We start from the raw sequence: 24,452 nt of genomic DNA, 5'->3' as shown, positions 1-24,452 counted from the left end.
TACGAGACTGTGTGTGTGTGTGTGTCTGTGTGTGTGTGTCCCACAAGGTTAGTTATACGAGACTGTGTGTGTGTGTGTGTGTGTGTCCCAACAAGGTTAGTTATACGAGACTGTGTGTGTGTCCCCACACAAGGTTAGTTATACAAGACTGTGTGTGTGTGTGTGTGTGTCCCCACAAGGTTAGTTATACGAGACTGTGTGTGTGTGTGTGTGTCCCCACAAGGTTAGTTATACGAGACTGTGTGTGTGTGTGTGTCCCAACAAGGTTAGTTATACGAGACTGTGTGTGTGTGTGTGTGTGTGTGTGTGTGTGTGTGTGTGTGTGTGTGTGTGTGTGTGTGTGTGTGTGTGTGTGTGTGACTCACTTCGACAGCAGCGCGTCCTCCAGTAGATCAGACCCAGGACCGTGGTGAGGACGGTCAACATGACCACAACCACCAGGACCAACCACGCCACCCTGAAGACACACAACCACTCACCTAGAGAGAGGGGGAGGAGAAAGAGAGAGAGAGAGGGGAGGAGGGGGAGGAGAGAGAGAGAGAGAGAGGAAGAGAGAGAGGGGAGGAGAAAGAGAAGAGAGAGGGGAGAGAGGGGAGGAGGAGAGAGAGGAGAGAGAGGAGAGGAGAGGGGAGGAGAGGGGAGGAGAGAGAGAGAGGGGGAGGAGAGAGAGGGGAGGAGAGAGAGGGGGAGGAGAGAGAGGGGAGGAGAGAGAGGGGGAAAGGGGGAGAGGGGAGGAGGAGGGGGAGAGAGAGAGAGAGGGGGAGAGAGAGAGAGAGGGAAAGGGGAGAGGGTAGGAGGAGGGGAGAGAGAGAGAGGGGGAAAGGGGGAGAGGGGAGGAGGAGGAGGGGGGAGAGAGAGAGAGGGGGAGGAGAAAGAGAGAGGGGGAGGAGAAAGAGACAGAGAGAGAGAGGAGAGGGGGTTGAGGGGGAGGAGAGAGAGGGGTTGAGGGGGGAGGAGAGAGAGGGGGAGGAGAAAAAGAGAGCGAGAGAGAGGGGGAGGAGAAAGGGGGAGGGAGAAAAAATATCCTCTGTGTACAACGTAGAACACCAAATAATGCATGCGAGCAGAATTAGGCCGATACCCACTAATTATCAAAATCCAGAAAAGAGCCATTAAATTCTACAACCACCTAAAAGGAAGTGATTCCCAAACCTTCCATAACAAAACCATCACCTACAGAGAGATGAACCTGGAGAAGAGTCCCCTAAGCAAGCTGGTCCTGGTCTCATGATTTGGTTTGGGTCTAATTGTGCTGCTGTCCTGGGGCTCTGTAGGGTGTGTTTGTGTTTGTGAACAGAGCCCCAGGACAGCAGCACAATTAGACCCAACCAAATCATGAGAAAACAAAAAGATAATTACTTGACAGATTGGAAAGATTTAACAAAAAAACAGAGCAAACTAGAATGCTATTTGGCCCTACACAGAGAGTACACAGCGGCAGAATACCTGACCACTGTGACTGACCCAAACTTAAGGAAAGCTTTGACTATACAGACTCAGAGAGCATAGCCTTGCTATTGAGAAAGGCCGCCGTAGGCAGACATGGCTCTCAAGAGAAGACAGGCTATGTGCAACACTGCCCACAAAATGAGGTGGAAACTGAGCTGCACTTCCTAACCTCCTGCCCAATGTATGACCATATTAGAGAGACATATTTCCCCCAGATCACACAGATCCACAAAGAATTATAAAACAAATCCAATTTTGATAAACTCCCATATCTACTGGGTGAAATTCCACAGTGTGACATCACAGCAGCATGATTTGTGACCTGTTGCCACGAGAAAAGGGCAACCAGTGAAGAACAAACACCAAAATAAATAAATACAACCTACACTACCGTTCAAAGGTTTTAGGGGTCACTTAGAAATGTCCTTGTTTATGAAAGAAAAGCACATTTTTTGTCCATTAAAAATAACATCAAATTGATCAGATCAGTGTTGACATTGTTAATGATGTAAATGACTATTGTAGCTGGAAACGGCTGATGTTTAATGGAATATCTACATAGGTTATAGAATATCTACATAGGTTATAGAATATCTACATAGGTTATAGAATATCTACATAGGTTATAGAATATCTACATAGGTTATAGAATATCTACATAGGTTATAGAATATCTACATAGGTTATAGAATATCTACATAGGTTATAGAATATCTACATAGGTTATAGAATATCTACATAGGTTATAGAATATCTACATAGGTTATAGAATATCTACATAGGTTATAGAATATCTACATAGGTAGAATATCTACATAGGTTATAGAATATCTACATAGGTTATAGAATATCTACATAGGTTATGGAATATCTACATAGGTTATAGAATATCTACATAGGTTATAGAATATCTACATAGGTTATGGAATATCTACATAGGTTATGGAATATCTACATAGGTTATAGAATATCTACATAGGTTATAGAATATCTACATAGGTTATAGAATATCTACATAGGTTATAGAATATCTACATAGGTTATAGAATATCTACATAGGTTATAGAATATCTACATAGGTTATAGAATATCTACATAGGTTATGGAATATCTACATAGGTTATAGAATATCTACATAGGTTATAGAATATCTACATAGGTTATGGAATATCTACATAGGTTATAGAATATCTACATAGGTTATAGAATATCTACATAGGTTATAGAATATCTACATAGGTTATAGAATATCTACATAGGTTATAGAATATCTACATAGGTTATAGAATATCTACATAGGTTATAGAATATCTACATAGGTTATAGAATATCTACATAGGTTATAGAATATCTACATAGGTTATAGAATATCTACATAGGTTATAGAATATCTACATAGGTTATGGAATATCTACATAGGTTATATATCTACATAGGTTATAGAATATCTACATAGGTTATAGAATATCTACATAGGTTATAGAATATCTACATAGGTTATGGAATATCTACATAGGTTATAGAATATCTACATAGGTTATAGAATATCTACATAGGTTATAGAATATCTACATAGGTTATAGAATATCTACATAGGTTATAGAATATCTACATAGGTTATAGAATATCTACATAGGTTATAGAATATCTACATAGGTTATAGAATATCTACATAGGTTATAGAATATCTACATAGGTTATAGAATATCTACATAGGTTATAGAATATCTACATAGGTTATAGAATATCTACATAGGTTATAGAATATAGAATATCTACATAGGTTATAGAATATCTACATAGGTTATAGAATATCTACATAGGTTATGGAATATCTACATAGGTTATAGAATATCTACATAGGTTATAGAATATCTACATAGGTTATAGAATATCTACATAGGTTATAGAATATCTACATAGGTTATGGAATATCTACACCACAATACGCCACACCAAACTGGAAGTCTTCCGACTAGCTTGGAAGGACGGTACCGTACAGTACCGAAGAGCCCTTACTGCTGCTCGATCGTCCTATTTTTCTAACTTAATTGAGGAAAATAAGAACAATCCGAAATTCCTTTTTGATACTGTGGCAAAGCTAACTAACTAACTAACTAAAAAGCAGCATTCCCCAAGAGAGGATGACTTTCACTTTAGCAGTGATAAATTCATGAACTTCTTTGAGGAAAAGATTATGATTATTAGAAAGCAAATTACGGACTCCTCTTTAAACCTGCGTATTCCTCCAAACCTCAGTTGTCCTGAGTCTGCACAACTCTGCCAGGACCTAGGATCAAGAGAGACGCTCAAGTGTTTTAGTACTATATCTCTTGACACAATGATGAAAATAATCATGGCCTCTAAACCTTCAAGCTGTATACTGGACCCTATTCCAACTAAACTACTGAAAGAGCTGCTTCCTGTGCTTGGCCCTCCTATGTTGAACATAATATACGGCTCTCTATCCACTGGATGTGTACCAAACTCACTAAAAGTGGCAGTAATAAAGCCTCTCTTGAAAAAGCCAAACCTTGACCCAGAAAATATAAAAACTATCGGCCTATATCGAATCTTCCATTCCTCTCAAAGATTTTAGAGAAGGCTGTTGCGCAGCAACTCACTGCCTTCCTGAAGACAAACAATGTATACGAAATGCTTCAGTCTGGTTTTAGACCCCATCATAGCACTGAGACGGCACTTGTGAAGGTGGTAAATGACATTTTAATGGCATCGGACCGAGGCTCTGCATCTGTCCTCGTGCTCCTAGACCTTAGTGCTGCTTTTGATACCATCGATCACCACATTCTTTTGGAGAGATTGGAAACCCAAATTGGTCTACACGGACATGTTCTGGCCTGGTTTAGGTCTTATCTGTTGGAAAGATATCAGTTTGTCTCTGTGAATGGTTTGTCCTCTGACAAATCAACTGTACATTTCGGTGTTCCTCAAGGTTCTGTTTTAGGACCACTATTGTTTTCACTATATATTTTACCTCTTGGGGATGTTATTCGAAAACATAATGTAAACTTTCACTGCTATGCGGATGACACACAGCTGTACATTTCAATGAAACATGGTGAAGCCCCAAAATTGCCCTCGCTAGAAGCATGTGTTTCAGACATAAGGAAGTGGATGGCTGCAAACTTTCTACTATTAAACTCGGACAAAACAGAGATGCTTGTTCTAGGTCCCAAGAAACAAAGAGATCTTCTGTTGAATCTGACAATTAATCTTAATGGTTGTACAGTCGTCTCAAATAAAACTGTGAAGGACCTCGGCGTTACTTTTCATTTACTCTGGACCCTGATCTCTCTTTTGAAGAACATATCAAGACCATTTCGAGGACAGCTTTTTTCCATCTACGTAACATTGCAAAAATCAGAAACTTTCTGTCCAAAAATGATGCAGAAAAATTAATCCATGCTTTTGTCACTTCTAGGTTAGACTACTGCAATGCTCTATTTTCCGGCTACCCGGATAAAGCACTAAATAAACTTCAGTTAGTGCTAAATACGGCTGCTAGAATCCTGACTAGAACCAAAAAATTTCATCATATTACTCCAGTGCTAGCCTCTCTACACTGGCTTCCTGTCAAAGCAAGGGCTGATTTCAAGGTTTTACTGCTAACCTACAAAGCATTACATGGGCTTGCTCCTACCTACCTCTCTGATTTGGTCCTGCCGTACATACCTACACGTACGCTACGGTCACAAGACGCAGGCCTCCTAATTGTCCCTAGAATTTCTAAGCAAACAGCTGGAGGCAGGGCTTTCTCCTATAGAGCTCCATTTTTATGGAACGGTCTGCCTACCCATGTCAGAGACGCAAACTCGGTCTCAACCTTTAAGTCTTTACTGAAGACTCATCTCTTCAGTGGGTCATATGATTGAGTGTAGTCTGGCCCAGGAGTGGGAAGGTGAACGGAAAGGCTCTGGAGCAACGAACCGCCCTTGCTGTCTCTGCCTGGCCGGTTCCCCTCTTTCCACTGGGATTCTCTGCCTCTAACCCTGTTACGGGGCTGAGTCACTGGCTTGCTGGGGCTCTCTCGTGCCGTCCCTGGGGGGTGCGTCACCTGGGTGGGTTGATTCACTGTTGTGGTCATCCTGTCTGGGTTGGCGCCTCCCCTTGGGTTGTACCGTGGCGGAGATCTTTGTGGGCTATACTCGGCCTTGTCTCAGGATGGTAAGTTGGTGGTTGAAGATATCCCTCTAGTGGTGTTGGGGCTGTGCTTTGGCAAAGTGGGTGGGGTTATATCCTTCCTGTTTGGCCCTGTCTGGGGTGTCCTCGGATGGGGCCACAGTGTCTCCTGACCCCTCCTGTCTCAGCCTCCAGTATTTATGCTGCAGTAGTTTATGTGTCGGGGGCTAGGGTCAGTTTGTAATATCTGGAGTACTTCTCCTGTCATATTCGGTGTCCTGTGTGAATCTAAGTGTGCGTTCTCTAATTCTCTCCTTCTCTCTTTCTTTCTCTCTCTCGGAGGACCTGAGCCCTAGGACCATGCCCCAGGACTACCTGACATGATGACTCCTTGCTGTCCCCAGTCCACCTGGCCATGCTGCTGCTCCAGTTTCAACTGGCCTGGGCCCTAGGACCATGTCCCAGGACTACCTGACATGAGGACTCCTTGCTGTCCCCAGTCCACCTGGCCATGCTGCTGCTCCAGTTTCAACTGTTCTGCCTTACTATTATTCAACCATGCTGGTCATTTATGAACATTTGAACATCTTGGCCACGTTCTGTTATAATCTCCACCCGGCACAGCCAGAAGAGGACTGGCCACCCCACATATGCTCTCTCTAATTCTCTCTTTCTTTCTCTCTCTCGGAGGACCTGAGCCCTAGGACCGTGCCCCAGGACTACCTGACATGATGGCTCCTTGCTGTCCCCAGTCCACCTGACTGTGTTGCTGCTCCAGTTTCAACTGTTCTGCCTTATTATTATTCGACCATGCTGGTCATTTATGAACATTTGAACATCTTGGTCATGTTCTGTTATAATCTCTACCCGGCACAGCCAGAAGAGGACTGGCCACCCCACATAGCCCGGTTCCTCTCTAGGTTTCTTCCTAGGTTTTGGCCTTTCTAGGGAGTTTTTCCTAGCCACCGTGCTTTTACACCTGCATTGTTTGCTGTTTGGGGTTTTAGGCTGGGTTTCTGTACAGCACTTTGAGATATCAGCTGATGTACGAAGGGCTATATAAATAAATTTGATTTGATTTGATTTGATTACATAGGTTATAGAATATCTACATAGGTTATAGAATATCTACATAGGTTATGGAATATCTACATAGGTTATGGAATATCTACATAGGTTATGGAATATCTACATAGGTTATAGAATATCTACATAGGTTATAGAATATCTACATAGGTTATAGAATATCTACATAGGTTATAGAATATCTACATAGGTTATAGAATATCTACATAGGTTATGGAATATCTACATAGGCGTACAGAGGCCCATTATCAGCAACCATCACGCCTGTGTTCCAATGGCACATTGTGTTAGCTAATCCAAGTTTATCATTCATAAAAAGGCTAATTGATCATTAGAAAACCCCTTTTGCACTTCTGTTAGCACAGCTGAAAACTAATGTTTTGATTTAAAGAAACAATAAAACTGTCATTTTTTAGACTAGTTGAGTATCTGGAGCATCAGCATTTTGTGGGTTTGATGACAGGCTCAAAATGGCCAGAAACAAAATAACTCTCTTCTGTGATCGCTAATCCAAGTGTATCATTATGCTCCACCTACCAACTGAGCCACATGGGATCCAACTCTACTCACTTCCAGGTGGCTGTGTCCAGGGCAGGTCAGACTTTACAGCTGTCTCATTGGTTCCTTGGGTGTGGAGATGAAGGAGACACTGGCTGTGATTGGTTGGTATGGAAAGGGGCGGGGTTTGAAAACAGCAGTAGATGAATCCTTGTCCTTGTTCCTCCCCCTCTTCCTCCCCCTCTACCTCCCCCTCCTTCTGCTCCTCTGTCAGTAAGCCGTACAAAGTCGCGTTCCCTCCTTCAGACAACACTGATAGCGACACCCTCCTCCCTGGAGAGATGGAGGGGAGGAGAGGTGAAAGGAGGAGAAGGGAAGGCAAGGAGAGAGGAAAGAAGAGAGGAGGAAAGGAGGAGGGGAGACGAGGAGTGAAGAGAAGAGGAAAGGAGGGGAAGGGGGAGGCAAGGAGAGAGGAGAGAAGAGGAGAAGGAGGGGAGGCAAGGAGAGAGGAGAGAAGAGGAGAAGGAGGGGAGGCAAGGAGAGAGGAGAGAAGAGGAGGAGGGGAGGCAAGGAGAGAGGAGAGAAGAGGAGGAGGGGAGGCAAGGAGAGAGGAGAGAAGAGAGGAGGAAAGGAGGAGGGGAGACGAGGAGAGAAGAGAAGGGGAGGCAAGGAGAGAGGAGAGAAGAGAGGAGGAAAGGAGGAGGGGAGACGAGGAGAGAAGAGAAGAGAAGAGGAAAGGAGGGGAAGGGGAGGCAAGGAGAGAGGAGAGAAGAGGAGAAGGGGGAGGCAAGGAGAGAGGAGAGAAGAGGAGAAGGAGGGGAGGCAAGGAGAGAGAAGAGGAGGAGGGGAGGCAAGGAGAGAGGAGAGAAGAGGAGGAGGGGAGGCAAGGAGAGAGGAGAGAAGAGGAGGAGGGGAGGCAAGGAGAGAGGAGAGAAGAGGAGAAGGAGGGGAGGCAAGGAGAGAGGAGAGAAGAGGAGAAGGAGGGGAGGCAAGGAGAGAGGAGCGAAGAGGAGAAGGAGGGGAGACAAGGAGAGAGGAGAAAAGAGGAGGAGGGGAGAGAGGAGAGAGGAGAGAGGAGAGAAGAGGAGGAGGAGAGAGGAGGCAAGGAGAGAGGAGAGAAGAGGAGGAGGAGGGGAGGCAAGGAGAGAAGAGGAGAGGAGAAGGAGGGGAGGCAAGGAGAGAAGAGGAGGAAATGAGGGGAAGGGGAGGCAAGGAGAGAGGAGAGAAGAGGAGAAGGAGGGGAGGCAAGGAGAGAGGAGAGAAGAGGAGAAGGAGGGGAGGAGGAGGGGAGGCAAGGAGAGAAGAGGAGGAAATGAGGGGAAGGGGAGGCAAGGAGAGAGGAGAGAAGAGGAGAAGGAGGGGAGGAGGAGGGGAGGCAAGGAGAGAGGAGAGAAGAGGAGAGGAGGAAATGAGGGGAAGGGGAGGCAAGGAGAGAGGAGAGAAGAGGAGAGGAGGAAATGAGGGGAAGGGGAGGCAAGGAGAGAGGAGAGAAGAGGAGAAGGAGGGGAGGCAAGGAGAGAGGAGAGAAGGAGAGAGGAGAAAAGAGGAGGAGGGGAGGCAAGGAGAGAAGAGGAGAGGAGGAAATGAGGGGAAGGGGAGGCAAGGAGAGAGGAGAGAAGAGGAGGAGGAGGGAAAATAGAGGAGAAGAAGAGAGGGGGAGGAGATGCAAGGAGCCAGGAGATGAGAGGGGAAAATAGAGGAGAAGAAGAGAGGGGGAGGAGAGGCAAGGAGCCAGGAGATGAGAGGGGAAAATAGAGGAGAAGAAGAGAGGGGGAGGAGAGGAGGGGGAAAGGAAAGGTGAAGAGTAAAATCCAAAATTTTCAGTCAATAAAAACATTTCCATTCACAGTTTTTATGAAGTAATGTCATAACCACGACAGATGTGATGGAAACAGGAAGTGGGATCTTTAACTGTTTGACACAGTGGGATCTTTAACTGTTTGACACGGTGGGGTCTTTCACTGTTTGTCACGGTGGGATCTTTAACTGTTTGACACGGTGGGATCTTTAACTGTTTGACACGGTGGGATCTTTAACTGTTTGACACGGTGGGATCTTTAACTGTTTGACACGGTGGGATCTTTAACTGTTTGACACGGTGGGATCTTTAACTGTTTGACACGGTGGGATCTTTAACTGTTTGACACGGTGGGATCTTTAACTGTTTGACACGGTGGGATCTTTAACTGTTTGACACGGTGGGATCTTTAACTGTTTGACACGGTGGGATCTTTAACTGTTTGACACGGTGGGATCTTTAACTGTTTGACACGGTGGGATCTTTAACTGTTTGACACGGTGGGATCTTTAACTGTTTGACACGGTGGGATCTTTAACTGTTTGACACGGTGGGATCTTTAACTGTTTGACACGGTGGGATCTTTAACTGTTTGACACGGTGGGGTCTTTAACTGTTTGACACGGTGGGATCTTTAACTGTTTGACACGGTGGGATCTTTAACTGTTTGACACGGTGGGATCTTTAACTGGTTGGCTGTTTGACACGGTGGGATCTTTAACTGTTTGACACGGTGGGATCTTTAACTGTTTGACACGGTGGGATCTTTAACTGTTTGACACGGTGGGATCTTTAACTGTTTGACACGGTGGGATCTTTAACTGTTTGACACGGTGGGATCTTTAACTGTTTGACACGGTGGGATCTTTAACTGTTTGACACGGTGGGATCTTTAACTGTTTGACACGGTGGGATCTTTAACTGTTTGACACGGTGGGATCTTTAACTGTTTGACACAGTGGGATCTTTAACTGTTTGACACGGTGGGATCTTTAACTGTTTGACACGGTGGGATCTTTAACTGTTTGACACGGTGGGATCTTTAACTGTTTGACACGGTGGGATCTTTAACTGTTTGACACGGTGGGATCTTTAACTGTTTGACACGGTGGGATCTTTAACTGTTTGACACGGTGGGATCTTTAACTGTTTGACACGGTGGGATCTTTAACTGTTTGACACGGTGGGATCTTTAACTGGTCGGCTGTTTGACACGGTGGGATCTTTAACTGTTTGACACGGTGGGATCTTTAACTGTTTGACACAGTGGGATCTTTAACTGTTTGACACGGTGGGATCTTTAACTGTTTGACACGGTGGGATCTTTAACTGTTTGACACGGTGGGATCTTTAACTGTTTGACACGGTGGGATCTTTAACTGTTTGACACAGGTGGGATCTTTAACTGTTTGACACGGTGGGGTCTTTAACTGTTTGACACGGTGGGGTCTTTAACTGTTTGACACGGTGGGATCTTTAACTGTTTGACACGGTGGGATCTTTAACTGGTTTGTTTGACACGGTGGGATCTTTAACTGGTCGGCTGTTTGACACGGTGGGATCTTTAACTGGTCGGCTGTTTGACACGGTGGGATCTTTAACTGTTTGACACGGTGGGATCTTTAACTGTTTGACACGGTGGGATCTTTAACTGTTTGACACGGTGGGATCTTTAACTGGTTGGCTGTTTGACACGGTGGGATCTTTAACTGTTTGACACGGTGGGATCTTTAACTGTTTGACACGGTGGGATCTTTAACTGTTTGACACGGTGGGATCTTTAACTGTTTGACACAGTGGGATCTTTAACTGTTTGACACGGTGGGATCTTTAACTGTTTGACACGGTGGGGTCTTTAACTGTTTGACACAGTGGGATCTTTAACTGTTTGACACAGTGGGATCTTTAACTGTTTGACACGGTGGGATCTTTAACTGTTTGACACGGTGGGATCTTTAACTGTTTGACACGGTGGGATCTTTAACTGTTTGACACAGGTGGGATCTTTAACTGTTTGACACGGTGGGATCTTTAACTGTTTGACACAGTGGGATCTTTAACTGTTTGACACGGTGGGATCTTTAACTGTTTGACACGGTGGGATCTTTAACTGTTTGACACGGTGGGATCTTTAACTGGTTTTTGACACAGTGGGATCTTTAACTGTTTGACACGGTGGGATCTTTAACTGTTTGACACAGTGGGATCTTTAACTGTTTGACACGGTGGGATCTTTAACTGTTTGACACGGTGGGATCTTTAACTGTTTGACACGGTGGGATCTTTAACTGTTTGACACAGTGGGATCTTTAACTGGTCGGCTGTTTGACACAGTGGGATCTTTAACTGTTTGACACAGTGGGATCTTTAACTGTTTGACACGGTGGGATCTTTAACTGTTTGACACGGTGGGATCTTTAACTGTTTGACACGGTGGGATCTTTAACTGGTCGGCTGTTTGACACAGTGGGATCTTTAACTGTTTTTGACACAGTGGGATCTTTAACTGTTTTTGACACAGTGGGATCTTTAACTGTTTGACACGGTGGGATCTTTAACTGTTTGACACAGGTGGGATCTTTAACTGTTTGACACAGTGGGATCTTTAACTGGTTTGACACAGTGGGATCTTTAACTGTTTGACACGGTGGGATCTTTAACTGTCGGCTGTTTGACACAGTGGGATCTTTAACTGTTTGACAAGGTGGGATCTTTAACTGTTTGACACAGTGGGATCTTTAACTGGTCGGCTGTTTGACACGGTTGGGTCTTTAACTGTTTGACACAGTGGGGTCTTTAACTGTTTGACACGGTGGGATCTTTAACTGTTTGACACAGTGGGATCTTTAACTGTTTGACACAGTGGGATCTTTAACTGTTTGACACGGTGGGATCTTTAACTGTTTGACATGGTGGGATCTTTAACTGTTTGACACGGTGGGATCTTTAACTGTTTGACACGGTGGGATCTTTAACTGTTTGACACAGTGGGATCTTTAACTGTTTGACACAGTGGGATCTTTAACTGTTTGACACGGTGGGATCTTTAACTGTTTGACACGGTGGGATCTTTAACTGTTTGACACAGTGGGATCTTTAACTGTTTGACACAGTGGGATCTTTAACTGTTTGACACGGTGGGATCTTTAACTGTTTGACACAGTGGGATCTTTAACTGTTTGACACAGTGGGATCTTTAACTGTTTGTCACGGTGGGATCTTTAACTGTTTGACACAGTGGGATCTTTAACTGTTTGACACGGTGGGATCTTTAACTGTTTGACACAGTGGGATCTTTAACTGTTTGACACAGTGGGATCTTTAACTGTTTGACACGGTGGGATCTTTAACTGTTTGACACAGTGGGATCTTTAACTGTTTGACACAGTGGGATCTTTAACTGTTTGACACAGTGGGATCTTTAACTGGTTGTTTGACACGGTGGGATCTTTAACTGTTTGACACAGGGGGATCTTTAACTGTTTGACACAGTGGGATCTTTAACTGGTTGTTTGACACGGTGGGATCTTTAACTGTTTGACACGGTGGGATCTTTAACTGGTTTGACACGGTGGGATCTTTAACTGTTTGACACGGTGGGATCTTTAACTGTTTGACACAGTGGGATCTTTAACTGGTCGGCTGTTTGACACGGTGGGATCTTTAACTGTTTGACACGGTGGGATCTTTAACTGTTTGACACAGGTGGGATCTTTAACTGTTTGACACAGTGGGATCTTTAACTGTTTGACACAGGTGGGATCTTTAACTGTTTGACACGGTGGGATCTTTAACTGTTTGACACGGTGGGATCTTTAACTGTTTGACACAGTGGGATCTTTAACTGTTTGACACAGTGGGATCTTTAACTGTTTGACACGGTGGGATCTTTAACTGTTTGACACGGTGGGATCTTTAACTGTTTGACACGGTGGGATCTTTAACTGTTTGACACGGTGGGATCTTTAACTGTTTGACACGGTGGGATCTTTAACTGTTTGACACAGTGGGATCTTTAACTGTTTGACACAGTGGGATCTTTAACTGTTTGACACAGTGGGATCTTTAACTGTTTGACACGGTGGGATCTTTAACTGTTTGACACGGTGGGATCTTTAACTGTTTGACACGGTGGGATCTTTAACTGTTTGACACGGTGGGATCTTTAACTGTTTGACACGGTGGGATCTTTAACTGTTTGACACGGTGGGATCTTTAACTGTTTGACACGGTGGGATCTTTAACTGTTTGACACGGTGGGATCTTTAACTGTTTGACACGGTGGGATCTTTAACTGTTTGACACGGTGGGATCTTTAACTGTTTGACACAGTGGGATCTTTAACTGTTTGACACAGTGGGATCTTTAACTGTTTGTCACGGTGGGATCTTTAACTGTTTGACACAGTGGGATCTTTAACTGTTTGTCACGGTGGGATCTTTAACTGTTTGACACAGTGGGATCTTTAACTGGTCAGCTGTTTGACACGGTGGGATCTTTAACTGTTTGACACAGTGGGATCTTTAACTGTTTGTCACGGTGGGATCTTTAACTGTTTGACACAGTGGGATCTTTAACTGGTCGGCTGTTTGACACGGTGGGATCTTTAACTGTTTGACACGGTGGGATCTTTAACTGTTTGACACGGTGGGATCTTTAACTGGTCAGCTGTTTGACACGGTGGGATCTTTAACTGTTTGACACGGTGGGATCTTTAACTGTTTGACACGGTGGGATCTTTAACTGTTTGACACGGTGGGATCTTTAACTGTTTGACACAGTGGGATCTTTAACTGTTTGACACGGTGGGATCTTTAACTGTTTGACACGTGGGATCTTTAACTGTTTGACACGGTGGGATCTTTAACTGTTTGACACAGTGGGATCTTTAACTGGTTGTTTGACACGGTGGGATCTTTAACTGGTTTTTGACACAGTGGGATCTTTAACTGTTTGACACAGTGGGATCTTTAACTGTTTGACACAGTGGGATCTTTAACTGTTTGACACAGTGGGATCTTTAACTGTTTGACACAGTGGGATCTTTAACTGTTTGACACAGTGGGATCTTTAACTGTTTGACACAGTGGGATCTTTAACTGGTCGGCTGTTTGACACAGTGGGATCTTTAACTGTTTGACACAGTGGGGTCTTTAACTGTTTGACACAGTGGGATCTTTAACTGTTTTTGACACGGTGGGATCTTTAACTGTTTGACACGGTGGGATCTTTAACTGTTTGACACGGTGGGATCTTTAACTGGTTGACACGGTGGGATCTTTAACTGTTTGACACGGTGGGATCTTTAACTGTTTGACACGGTGGGATCTTTAACTGTTTGACACGGTGGGATCTTTAACTGTTTGACACAGTGGGATCTTTAACTGTTTGTCACGGTGGGATCTTTAACTGTTTGACACAGTGGGATCTTTAACTGTTTGACACGGTGGGATCTTTAACTGGTCGGCTGTTTGACACAGTGGGATCTTTAACTGGTTTGACACACAGTGGGATCTTTAACTGTTTGACACAGTGGGATCTTTAACTGTTTGACACGGTGGGATCTTTAACTGTTTGACACAGTGGGATCTTTAACTGTTTGACACAGTGGGATCTTTAACTGTTTGACACGGTGGGATCTTTAACTGTTTGACACGGTGGGATCTTTAACTGTTTGACACGTGGGATCTTTAACTGTTTGACACGGTGGGATCTTTAACTGTTGTTTGACACGGTGGGATCTTTAACTGTTTGACACAGTGGGATCTTTAACTGTTTGACACGGTGGGATCTTTAACTGTTTGACACGGTGGGATCTTTAACTGGTGGCTGTTTGACACGGTGGGATCTTTAACTGGTTTGTTTGACACGGTGGGATCTTTAACTGTTTTTGACACGGTGGGATCTTTAACTGTTTGACACGGTGGGATCTTTAACTGTGGGACACGGTGGGATCTTTAACTGTTTGACACGGTGGGATCTTTAACTGTTTGACACGGTGGGATCTTTAACTGTTTGACACGGTGGGATCTTTAACTGTTTGACACGGTGGGATCTTTAACTGTTTGACACAGTGGGATCTTTAACTGTTTGACACAGTGGGATCTTTAACTGGTTGTTTGACACGGTGGGATCTTTAACTGTTTGACACGGTGGGATCTTTAACTGTTTGACACGGTGGGATCTTTAACTGTTTGACACAGTGGGATCTTTAACTGTTTGACACAGTGGGATCTTTAACTGTTTGACACAGTGGGATCTTTAACTGTTTGACACAGTGGGATCTTTAACTGTTTGACACGGTGGGATCTTTAACTGTTTGACACGGTGGGATCTTTAACTGTTTGACACGGTGGGATCTTTAACTGTTTGACACGGTGGGATCTTTAACTGTTTGACACGGTGGGATCTTTAACTGTTTGACACGGTGGGATCTTTAACTGGTTGACACGGGGGATCTGTTTGACACGGTGGGATCTTTAACTGTTTGACACAGTGGGATCTTTAACTGGTCGGCTGTTTGACACAGTGGGATCTTTAACTGTTTTGACACAGTGGGATCTTTAACTGTTTGACACGGTGGGATCTTTAACTGGTCGGCTGTTTGACACAGTGGGATCTTTAACTGTTTTTGACACAGTGGGATCTTTAACTGTTTGACACAGTGGGATCTTTAACTGTTTGACACGGTGGGATCTTTAACTGTTTGACACAGTGGGATCTTTAACTGTTTGACACAGTGGGATCTTTAACTGTTTGACACGGTGGGATCTTTAACTGTTTGACACAGTGGGATCTTTAACTGTTTGACACAGTGGGATCTTTAACTGTTTGACACGGTGGGATCTTTAACTGGTTTGACACGGTGGGATCTTTAACTGTTTGACACGGTGGGATCTTTAACTGTTTGACACGGTGGGATCTTTAACTGTTTGACACGGTGGGATCTTTAACTGGTTGTTTGACACGGTGGGATCTTTAACTGGTTTTTGACACGGTGGGATCTTTAACTGGTCGGCTGTTTGACACGGTGGGATCTTTAACTGTTTGACACGGTGGGATCTTTAACTGGTCGGCTGTTTGACACGGTGGGATCTTTAACTGTTTGACACGGTGGGATCTTTAACTGTTTGACACGGTGGGATCTTTAACTGTTTGACACGGTGGGATCTTTAACTGTTTGACACGGTGGGATCTTTAACTGTTTGACACGGTGGGATCTTTAACTGTTTGACACGGTGGGATCTTTAACTGTTTGACACGGTGGGATCTTTAACTGTTTGACACGGTGGGATCTTTAACTGTTTGACACGGTGGGATCTTTAACTGTTTGACACGGTGGGATCTTTAACTGTTTGACACAGTGGGATCTTTAACTGTTTGACACGGTGGGATCTTTAACTGTTTGACACGGTGGGATCTTTAACTGTTTGACACGGTGGGATCTTTAACTGTTTGACACGGTGGGATCTTTAACTGTTTGACACGGTGGGATCTTTAACTGTTTGACACGGTGGGATCTTTAACTGTTTGACACGGTGGGATCTTTAACTGTTTGACACGGTGGGATCTTTAACTGTTTGACACGGTGGGATCTTTAACTGTTTGACACGGTGGGATCTTTAACTGTTTGACACGGTGGGATCTTTAACTGTTTGACACGGTGGGATCTTTAACTGTTTGACACTTTAACTGTTTGACACGGTGGGATCTTTAACTGTTTGACACGGTGGGATCTTTAACTGGTCGGCTGTTTGACACGGTGGGATCTTTAACTGTTTTTGACACGGTGGGATCTTTAACTGTTTGACACGGTGGGATCTTTAACTGTTTGACACGGTGGGATCTTTAACTGTTTGACACAGTGGGATCTTTAACTGTTTGACACAGTGGGATCTTTAACTGTTTTTGACACAGTGGGATCTTTAACTGTTTGACACAGTGGGATCTTTAACTGTTTGACACAGTGGGATCTTTAACTGGTCGGCTGTTTGACACGGTGGGATCTTTAACTGGTCGGCTGTTTGACACAGTGGGATCTTTAACTGTTTGACACAGTGGGGTCTTTAACTGTTTGACACAGTGGGATCTTTAACTGTTTGACACAGTGGGATCTTTAACTGTTTGACACGGTGGGATCTTTAACTGGTTGTTTGACACAGTGGGATCTTTAACTGTTTGACACAGTGGGATCTTTAACTGTTTGACACAGTGGGATCTTTAACTGGTCGGCTGTTTGACACAGTGGGATCTTTAACTGTTTGACACAGTGGGGTCTTTAACTGTTTGACACAGTGGGATCTTTAACTGGTTGACACGGTGGGATCTTTAACTGTTTGACACGGTGGGATCTTTAACTGTTTGACACGGTGGGATCTTTAACTGTTTGACACGGTGGGATCTTTAACTGTTTGACACAGTGGGATCTTTAACTGGTCGGCTGTTTGACACGGTGGGATCTTTAACTGTTGTTTGACACGTGGGGTCTTTAACTGGTCGGCTGTTTGACACAGTGGGATCTTTAACTGGTCTGTTTGACACAGTGGGATCTTTAACTGTTTGACACGGTGGGATCTTTAACTGGTCGGCTGTTTGACACAGTGGGATCTTTAACTGGTTGTTTGACACAGTGGGATCTTTAACTGTTTGACACGGTGGGATCTTTAACTGTTTGACACGGTGGGATCTTTAACTGTTTGACACAGTGGGATCTTTAACTGTTTGACACGGTGGGATCTTTAACTGTTTGACACAGTGGGATCTTTAACTGTTTGACACGGTGGGATCTTTAACTGTTTTTAACTGACACAGTGGGATCTTTAACTGTTTGACACAGTGGGATCTTTAACTGTTTGACACGGTGGGATCTTTAACTGGTCGGCTGTTTGACACGGTGGGATCTTTAACTGGTCGGCTGTTTGACACGGTGGGATCTTTAACTGTTTGACACGGTGGGATCTTTAACTGTTGACACGGTGGGATCTTTAACTGTTTGACACGGTGGGATCTTTAACTGGTTGACACGGTGGGATCTTTAACTGGTCGGCTGTTTGACACGGTGGGATCTTTAACTGGTTGGCTGTTTGACACGGTGGGATCTTTAACTGTTTGACACGGTGGGATCTTTAACTGGTTTGACACGGTGGGATCTTTAACTGTTTGACACGGTGGGATCTTTAACTGTTTGACACGGTGGGATCTTTAACTGTTTGACACGGTGGGATCTTTAACTGTTTGACACGGTGGGATCTTTAACTGTTTGACACAGTGGGATCTTTAACTGTTTGACACGGTGGGATCTTTAACTGTTTGACACGGTGGGATCTTTAACTGTTTGACACGGTGGGATCTTTAACTGTTTGACACGGTGGGATCTTTAACTGTTTGACACGGTGGGATCTTTAACTGTTTGACACGGTGGGATCTTTAACTGTTTGACACGGTGGGATCTTTAACTGTTTGACACAGTGGGGTCTTTAACTGTTTGACACTTTGGGATCTTTAACTGTTTGACACGGTGGGATCTTTAACTGTTTGACACGGTGGGATCTTTAACTGTTTGACACGGTGGGATCTTTAACTGTTTGACACGGTGGGATCTTTAACTGTTTGACACGGTGGGATCTTTAACTGTTTGACACGGTGGGATCTTTAACTGTTTGACACAGTGGGATCTTTAACTGTTTGACACGGTGGGATCTTTAACTGTTTGACACGGTGGGATCTTTAACTGTTTGACACGGTGGGATCTTTAACTGTTTGACACGGTGGGATCTTTAACTGTTTGACACGGTGGGATCTTTAACTGTTTGACACGGTGGGATCTTTAACTGACACAGTGGGATCTTTAACTGTTTGACACGGTGGGATCTTTAACTGTTTGACACGGTGGGATCTTTAACTGTTTGACAAGGTGGGATCTTTAACTGTTTGACACGGTGGGATCTTTAACTGTTTGACACGGTGGGATCTTTAACTGTTTGACACGGTGGGATCTTTAACTGTTTGACACAGTGGGATCTTTAACTGTTTGACACGGTGGGATCTTTAACTGTTTGACACGGTGGGATCTTTAACTGTTTGACACGGTGGGATCTTTAACTGTTTGACAAGGTGGGATCTTTAACTGTTTGACACGGTGGGATCTTTAACTGTTTGACACGGTGGGATCTTTAACTGTTTGACACAGTGGGATCTTTAACTGTTTGACACGGTGGGATCTTTAACTGTTTGACACGGTGGGATCTTTAACTGTTTGACACGGTGGGATCTTTAACTGTTTGACACGGTGGGATCTTTAACTGTTTGACACGGTGGGATCTTTAACTGTTTGACACGGTGGGATCTTTAACTGTTTGACACGGTGGGATCTTTAACTGTTTGACACGGTGGGATCTTTAACTGTTTGACACGGTGGGATCTTTAACTGTTTGACAAGGTGGGATCTTTAACTGTTTGACACGGTGGGATCTTTAACTGTTTGACACGGTGGGATCTTTAACTGTTTGACACGGTGGGATCTTTAACTGTTTGACACGGTGGGATCTTTAACTGTTTGACACGGTGGGATCTTTAACTGTTTGACACGGTGGGATCTTTAACTGTTTGACACGGTGGGATCTTTAACTGGTCGGCTGTTTGACACGGTGGGATCTTTAACTGTTTGACACGGTGGGATCTTTAACTGTTTGACACGGTGGGATCTTTAACTGTTTGACACGGTGGGATCTTTAACTGTTTGACACGGTGGGATCTTTAACTGTTTGACACGGTGGGATCTTTAACTGTTTGACACGGTGGGATCTTTAACTGTTTGACACGGTGGGATCTTTAACTGTTTGACACGGTGGGATCTTTAACTGTTTGACAAGGTGGGATCTTTAACTGTTTGACACGGTGGGATCTTTAACTGTTTGACACGGTGGGATCTTTAACTGTTTGACACGGTGGGATCTTTAACTGTTTGACACGGTGGGATCTTTAACTGGTCGGCTGTTTGACACGGTGGGATCTTTAACTGGTCGGCTGTTTGACACGGTGGGATCTTTAACTGGTCGGCTGTTTGACACGGTGGGATCTTTAACTGTTTGACACGGTGGGATCTTTAACTGTTTGACACGGTGGGATCTTTAACTGTTTGACACGGTGGGATCTTTAACTGGTCGGCTGTTTGACACGGTGGGATCTTTAACTGGTCGGCTGTTTGACACGGTGGGATCTTTAACTGGTCGGCTGTTTGACACGGTGGGATCTTTAACTGTTTGACACGGTGGGATCTTTAACTGTTTGACACGGTGGGATCTTTAACTGTTTGACACGGTGGGATCTTTAACTGTTTGACACGGTGGGATCTTTAACTGTTTGACACGGTGGGATCTTTAACTGGTCGGCTGTTTGACACGGTGGGATCTTTAACTGGTCGGCTGTTTGACACGGTGGGATCTTTAACTGTTTGACACAGTGGGATCTTTAACTGTTGTTTGACACGGTGGGATCTTTAACTGTTTGACACGGTGGGATCTTTAACTGGTTAGCTGTTTGACACGGTGGGATCTTTAACTGGTCGGCTGTTTGACACGGTGGGATCTTTAACTGGTCGGCTGTTTGACACGGTGGGATCTTTAACTGTTTGACACGGTGGGATCTTTAACTGGTCGGCTGTTTGACACGGTGGGATCTTTAACTGTTTGACACGGTGGGATCTTTAACTGTTTGACACGGTGGGATCTTTAACTGGTCGGCTGTTTGACACGGTGGGATCTTTAACTGTTTGACACGGTGGGATCTTTAACTGTTTGACACGGTGGGATCTTTAACTGTTTGACACGGTGGGATCTTTAACTGTTTGACACGGTGGGATCTTTAACTGGTCGGCTGTTTGACACGGTGGGATCTTTAACTGTTTGACACGGTGGGATCTTTAACTGTTTGACACGGTGGGATCTTTAACTGTTTGACACGGTGGGATCTTTAACTGGTCGGATGTTTGACACGGTGGGATCTTTAACTGGTCGGCTGTTTGACACGGTGGGATCTTTAACTGTTTGACACGGTGGGATCTTTAACTGTTTGACACGGTGGGATCTTTAACTGTTTGACACGGTGGGATCTTTAACTGTTTGACACGGTGGGATCTTTAACTGGTCGGCTGTTTGACACGGTGGGATCTTTAACTGTTTGACACGGTGGGATCTTTAACTGTTTGACACAGTGGGATCTTTAACTGTTTGACACGGTGGGATCTTTAACTGTTTGACACGGTGGGATCTTTAACTGTTTGACACAGTGGGATCTTTAACTGTTTGACACGGTGGGATCTTTAACTGTTTGACACAGTGGGATCTTTAACTGTTTGACACGGTGGGATCTTTAACTGTTTGACACGGTGGGATCTTTAACTGTTTGACACGGTGGGATCTTTAACTGTTTGACACGGTGGGATCTTTAACTGTTTGACACAGTGGGATCTTTAACTGGTCGGCTGTTTGACACGGTGGGATCTTTAACTGGTCGGCTGTTTGACACGGTGGGATCTTTAACTGTTTGACACGGTGGGATCTTTAACTGTTTGACACGGTGGGATCTTTAACTGTTTGACACGGTGGGATCTTTAACTGTTTGACACGGTGGGATCTTTAACTGTTTGACACGGTGGGATCTTTAACTGTTTGACACGGTGGGATCTTTAACTGTTTGACACGGTGGGATCTTTAACTGTTTGACACGGTGGGATCTTTAACTGTTTGACACGGTGGGATCTTTAACTGTTTGACACGGTGGGATCTTTAACTGTTTGACGGTGGGATCTTTAACTGTTTGTGGGATCTTTAACTGTTTGACACAGTGGGATCTTTAACTGGTCGGCTGTTTGACACGGTGGGATCTTTAACTGTTTGACACGGTGGGATCTTTAACTGTTTGACACGGTGGGATCTTTAACTGTTTGACACGGTGGGATCTTTAACTGTTTGACACAGTGGGATCTTTAACTGTTTGACACAGTGGTATCTTTAACTGTTTGACACAGTGGGATCTTTAACTGTTTGACACAGTGGGATCTTTAACTGTTTGACACGGTGGGATCTTTAACTGTTTGACACAGTGGGATCTTTAACTGTTTGACACGGTGGGATCTTTAACTGTTTGACACGGTGGGATCTTTAACTGTTTGACACGGTGGGATCTTTAACTGGTCGGCTGTTTGACACGGTGGGATCTTTAACTGTTTGACACGGTGGGATCTTTAACTGGTCGGCTGTTTGACACGGTGGGATCTTTAACTGGTCGACACGGTGGGATCTTTAACTGTTTGACACGGTGGGATCTTTAACTGTTTGACACGGTGGGATCTTTAACTGTTTGACACGGTGGGATCTTTAACTGTTTGACACGGTGGGATCTTTAACTGGTCGGCTGTTTGACACGGTGGGATCTTTAACTGTTTGACACGGTGGGATCTTTAACTGTTTGACACGGTGGGATCTTTAACTGGTCGGCTGTTTGACACGGTGAGATCTTTAACTGTTTGACACGGTGGGATCTTTAACTGTTTGACACGGTGGGATCTTTAACTGTTTGACACAGTGGGATCTTTAACTGTTTGACACAGTGGGATCTTTAACTGTTTGACACGGTGGGATCTTTAACTGTTTGACACAGTGGGATCTTTAACTGTTTGACACGGTGGGGTCTTTAACTGTTTGACACGGTGGGATCTTTAACTGTTTGACACAGTGGGATCTTTAACTGTTTGACACGGTGGGATCTTTAACTGTTTGACACAGTGGGATCTTTAACTGTTTGACACGGTGGGATCTTTAACTGTTTGACACGGTGGGATCTTTAACTGTTTGACACGGTGGGATCTTTAACTGTTTGACACGGTGGGATCTTTAACTGTTTGACACGGTGGGATCTTTAACTGTTTGACACGGTGGGATCTTTAACTGTTTGACACGGTGGGATCTTTAACTGTTTGACACGGTGGGATCTTTAACTGGTCGGCTGTTTGACACGGTGGGGTCTTTAACTGGTCGGCTGTTTGACACGGTGGGATCTTTAACTGGTCGGCTGTTTGACACGGTGGGATCTTTAACTGTTTGACACGGTGGGGTCTTTAACTGGTCGGCTGTTTGACACGGTGGGATCTTTAACTGTTTGACACGGTGGGATCTTTAACTGGTCGGCTGTTTGACACGGTGGGATCTTTAACTGTTTGACACGGTGGGGTCTTTAACTGTTTGACACGGTGGGATCTTTAACTGTTTGACACGGTGGGATCTTTAACTGTTTGACACGGTGGGATCTTTAACTGTTTGACACGGTGGGATCTTTAACTGTTTGACACGGTGGGGTCTTTAACTGTTTGACAAGGTGGGATCTTTAACTGTTTGACACGGTGGGGTCTTTAACTGAAAAGCCCCCCCCATTGTTATTCGGTGAAAAGCCCCCCCCATTGTTATTCGGTGAAAAGCCCCCCCCCATTGTTATTCGGTGAAAAGACCCCCATTGTTATTCGGTGAAAAGCCCCCATTGTTATTCGGTGAAAAGCCCCCATTGTTATTCGGTGAAAAGCCCTCCCCATTGTTATTCGGTGAAAAGCCCCCCATTGTTATTTGGTGAAAAGCCCCCATTGTTATTCGGTGAAAAGCACCCACCATTGTTATTCGGTGAAAAGCCCCCCCATTGTTATTCGTGAAAAGCCCCCATTGTTATTCGGTGAAAAGCACCCCCATTGTTATTCGTTTGAAAAGCCCCCCATTGTTATTCCCCCATTGTTATTCGGTGAAAAGCTCCCCCCATTGTTATTCGCCCCCATTGTTATTCGGTGAAAAGCCCCCATTGTTATTCGGATCTTATAATTGTTATTCGGTGAAAAGCCCCCCATTGTTATTCGGTGAAAAGCCCCCATTGTTATTCGGTGAAAAGCCCCCATTGTTATTCGGTGAAAAGCCCCCCATTGTTATTCGGTGAAAAGCCCCCATTGTTATTCGGTGAAAAGCTCCCCCATTGTTATTCGGTGAAAAGCCCCCCCATTGTTATTCGGTGAAAAGCCCCCATTGTTATTCGGTGAAAAGCCCCCCATTGTTATTCGGTGAAAAGCCCCCATTGTTATTCGGTGAAAAGCCCCCATTGTTATTCGGTGAAAAGCCCCCATTGTTATTCGGTGAAAAGCCCCCCATTGTTATTCGTGAAAAGCCCCCATTGTTATTCGGTGAAAAGCCCCCATTGTTATTCGGTGAAAAGCTCCCCATTGTTATTCGGTGAAAAGCCCCCATTGTTATTCGGTGAAAAGCCCCCATTGTTATTCCATTGTTGACACGGTGAAAAGCCCCATTGTTATTCGGTGAAAAGCCCCCCATTGTTATTCGGTGAAAAGCCCCCCATTGTTATTCGGTGAAAAGCCCCCATTGTTATTCGGTGAAAAGCCCCCATTGTTATTCGTGAAAAGCCCCCCATTGTTATTCGGTGAAAAGCCCCC

The 24,452-nt window shown here is 44.4% G+C and overlaps 1 protein-coding gene and 1 long non-coding RNA gene across 5 annotated transcripts in view; one reads left to right on the top strand and one right to left on the bottom strand.

The window, feature by feature from the left end:
- LOC118383141 (uncharacterized) overlaps positions 1 to 24,452 on the bottom strand; it is a 38,094-nt gene that overhangs the window by 11,888 nt on the left and 1,754 nt on the right. Inside the window, exons 2-3 of the mRNA XM_052512607.1 lie at positions 7,246 to 7,506; positions 366 to 479 (exon numbers count right to left, since the gene is read on the bottom strand). Coding sequence (XP_052368567.1) covers positions 366 to 479; positions 7,246 to 7,506 — 375 coding nt within the window. The remainder of the gene's footprint in view (positions 1 to 365; positions 480 to 7,245; positions 7,507 to 24,452) is intronic.
- Positions 2,380 to 3,358, top strand: LOC127926989 (uncharacterized). Of its 4 annotated transcripts, none has more exons than XR_008125817.1 (3): positions 2,380 to 2,608; positions 2,886 to 3,025; positions 3,273 to 3,358. It is a non-coding gene; the product is annotated as an uncharacterized LOC127926989 (long non-coding RNA). The 4 variants fall into 4 exon arrangements; XR_008125818.1 differs by having other exon boundaries at positions 2,886 to 3,065; positions 3,273 to 3,339; XR_008125819.1 differs by having other exon boundaries at positions 2,380 to 2,688; positions 2,946 to 3,065; positions 3,273 to 3,339.

The sequence above is a fragment of the Oncorhynchus keta genome, unplaced genomic scaffold (genome assembly GCF_023373465.1).
Source record: "Oncorhynchus keta strain PuntledgeMale-10-30-2019 unplaced genomic scaffold, Oket_V2 Un_contig_880_pilon_pilon, whole genome shotgun sequence".
Classification (NCBI taxonomy): domain Eukaryota; kingdom Metazoa; phylum Chordata; class Actinopteri; order Salmoniformes; family Salmonidae; genus Oncorhynchus; species Oncorhynchus keta.
This window is presented reverse-complemented; position numbering and strand designations above follow the sequence as displayed.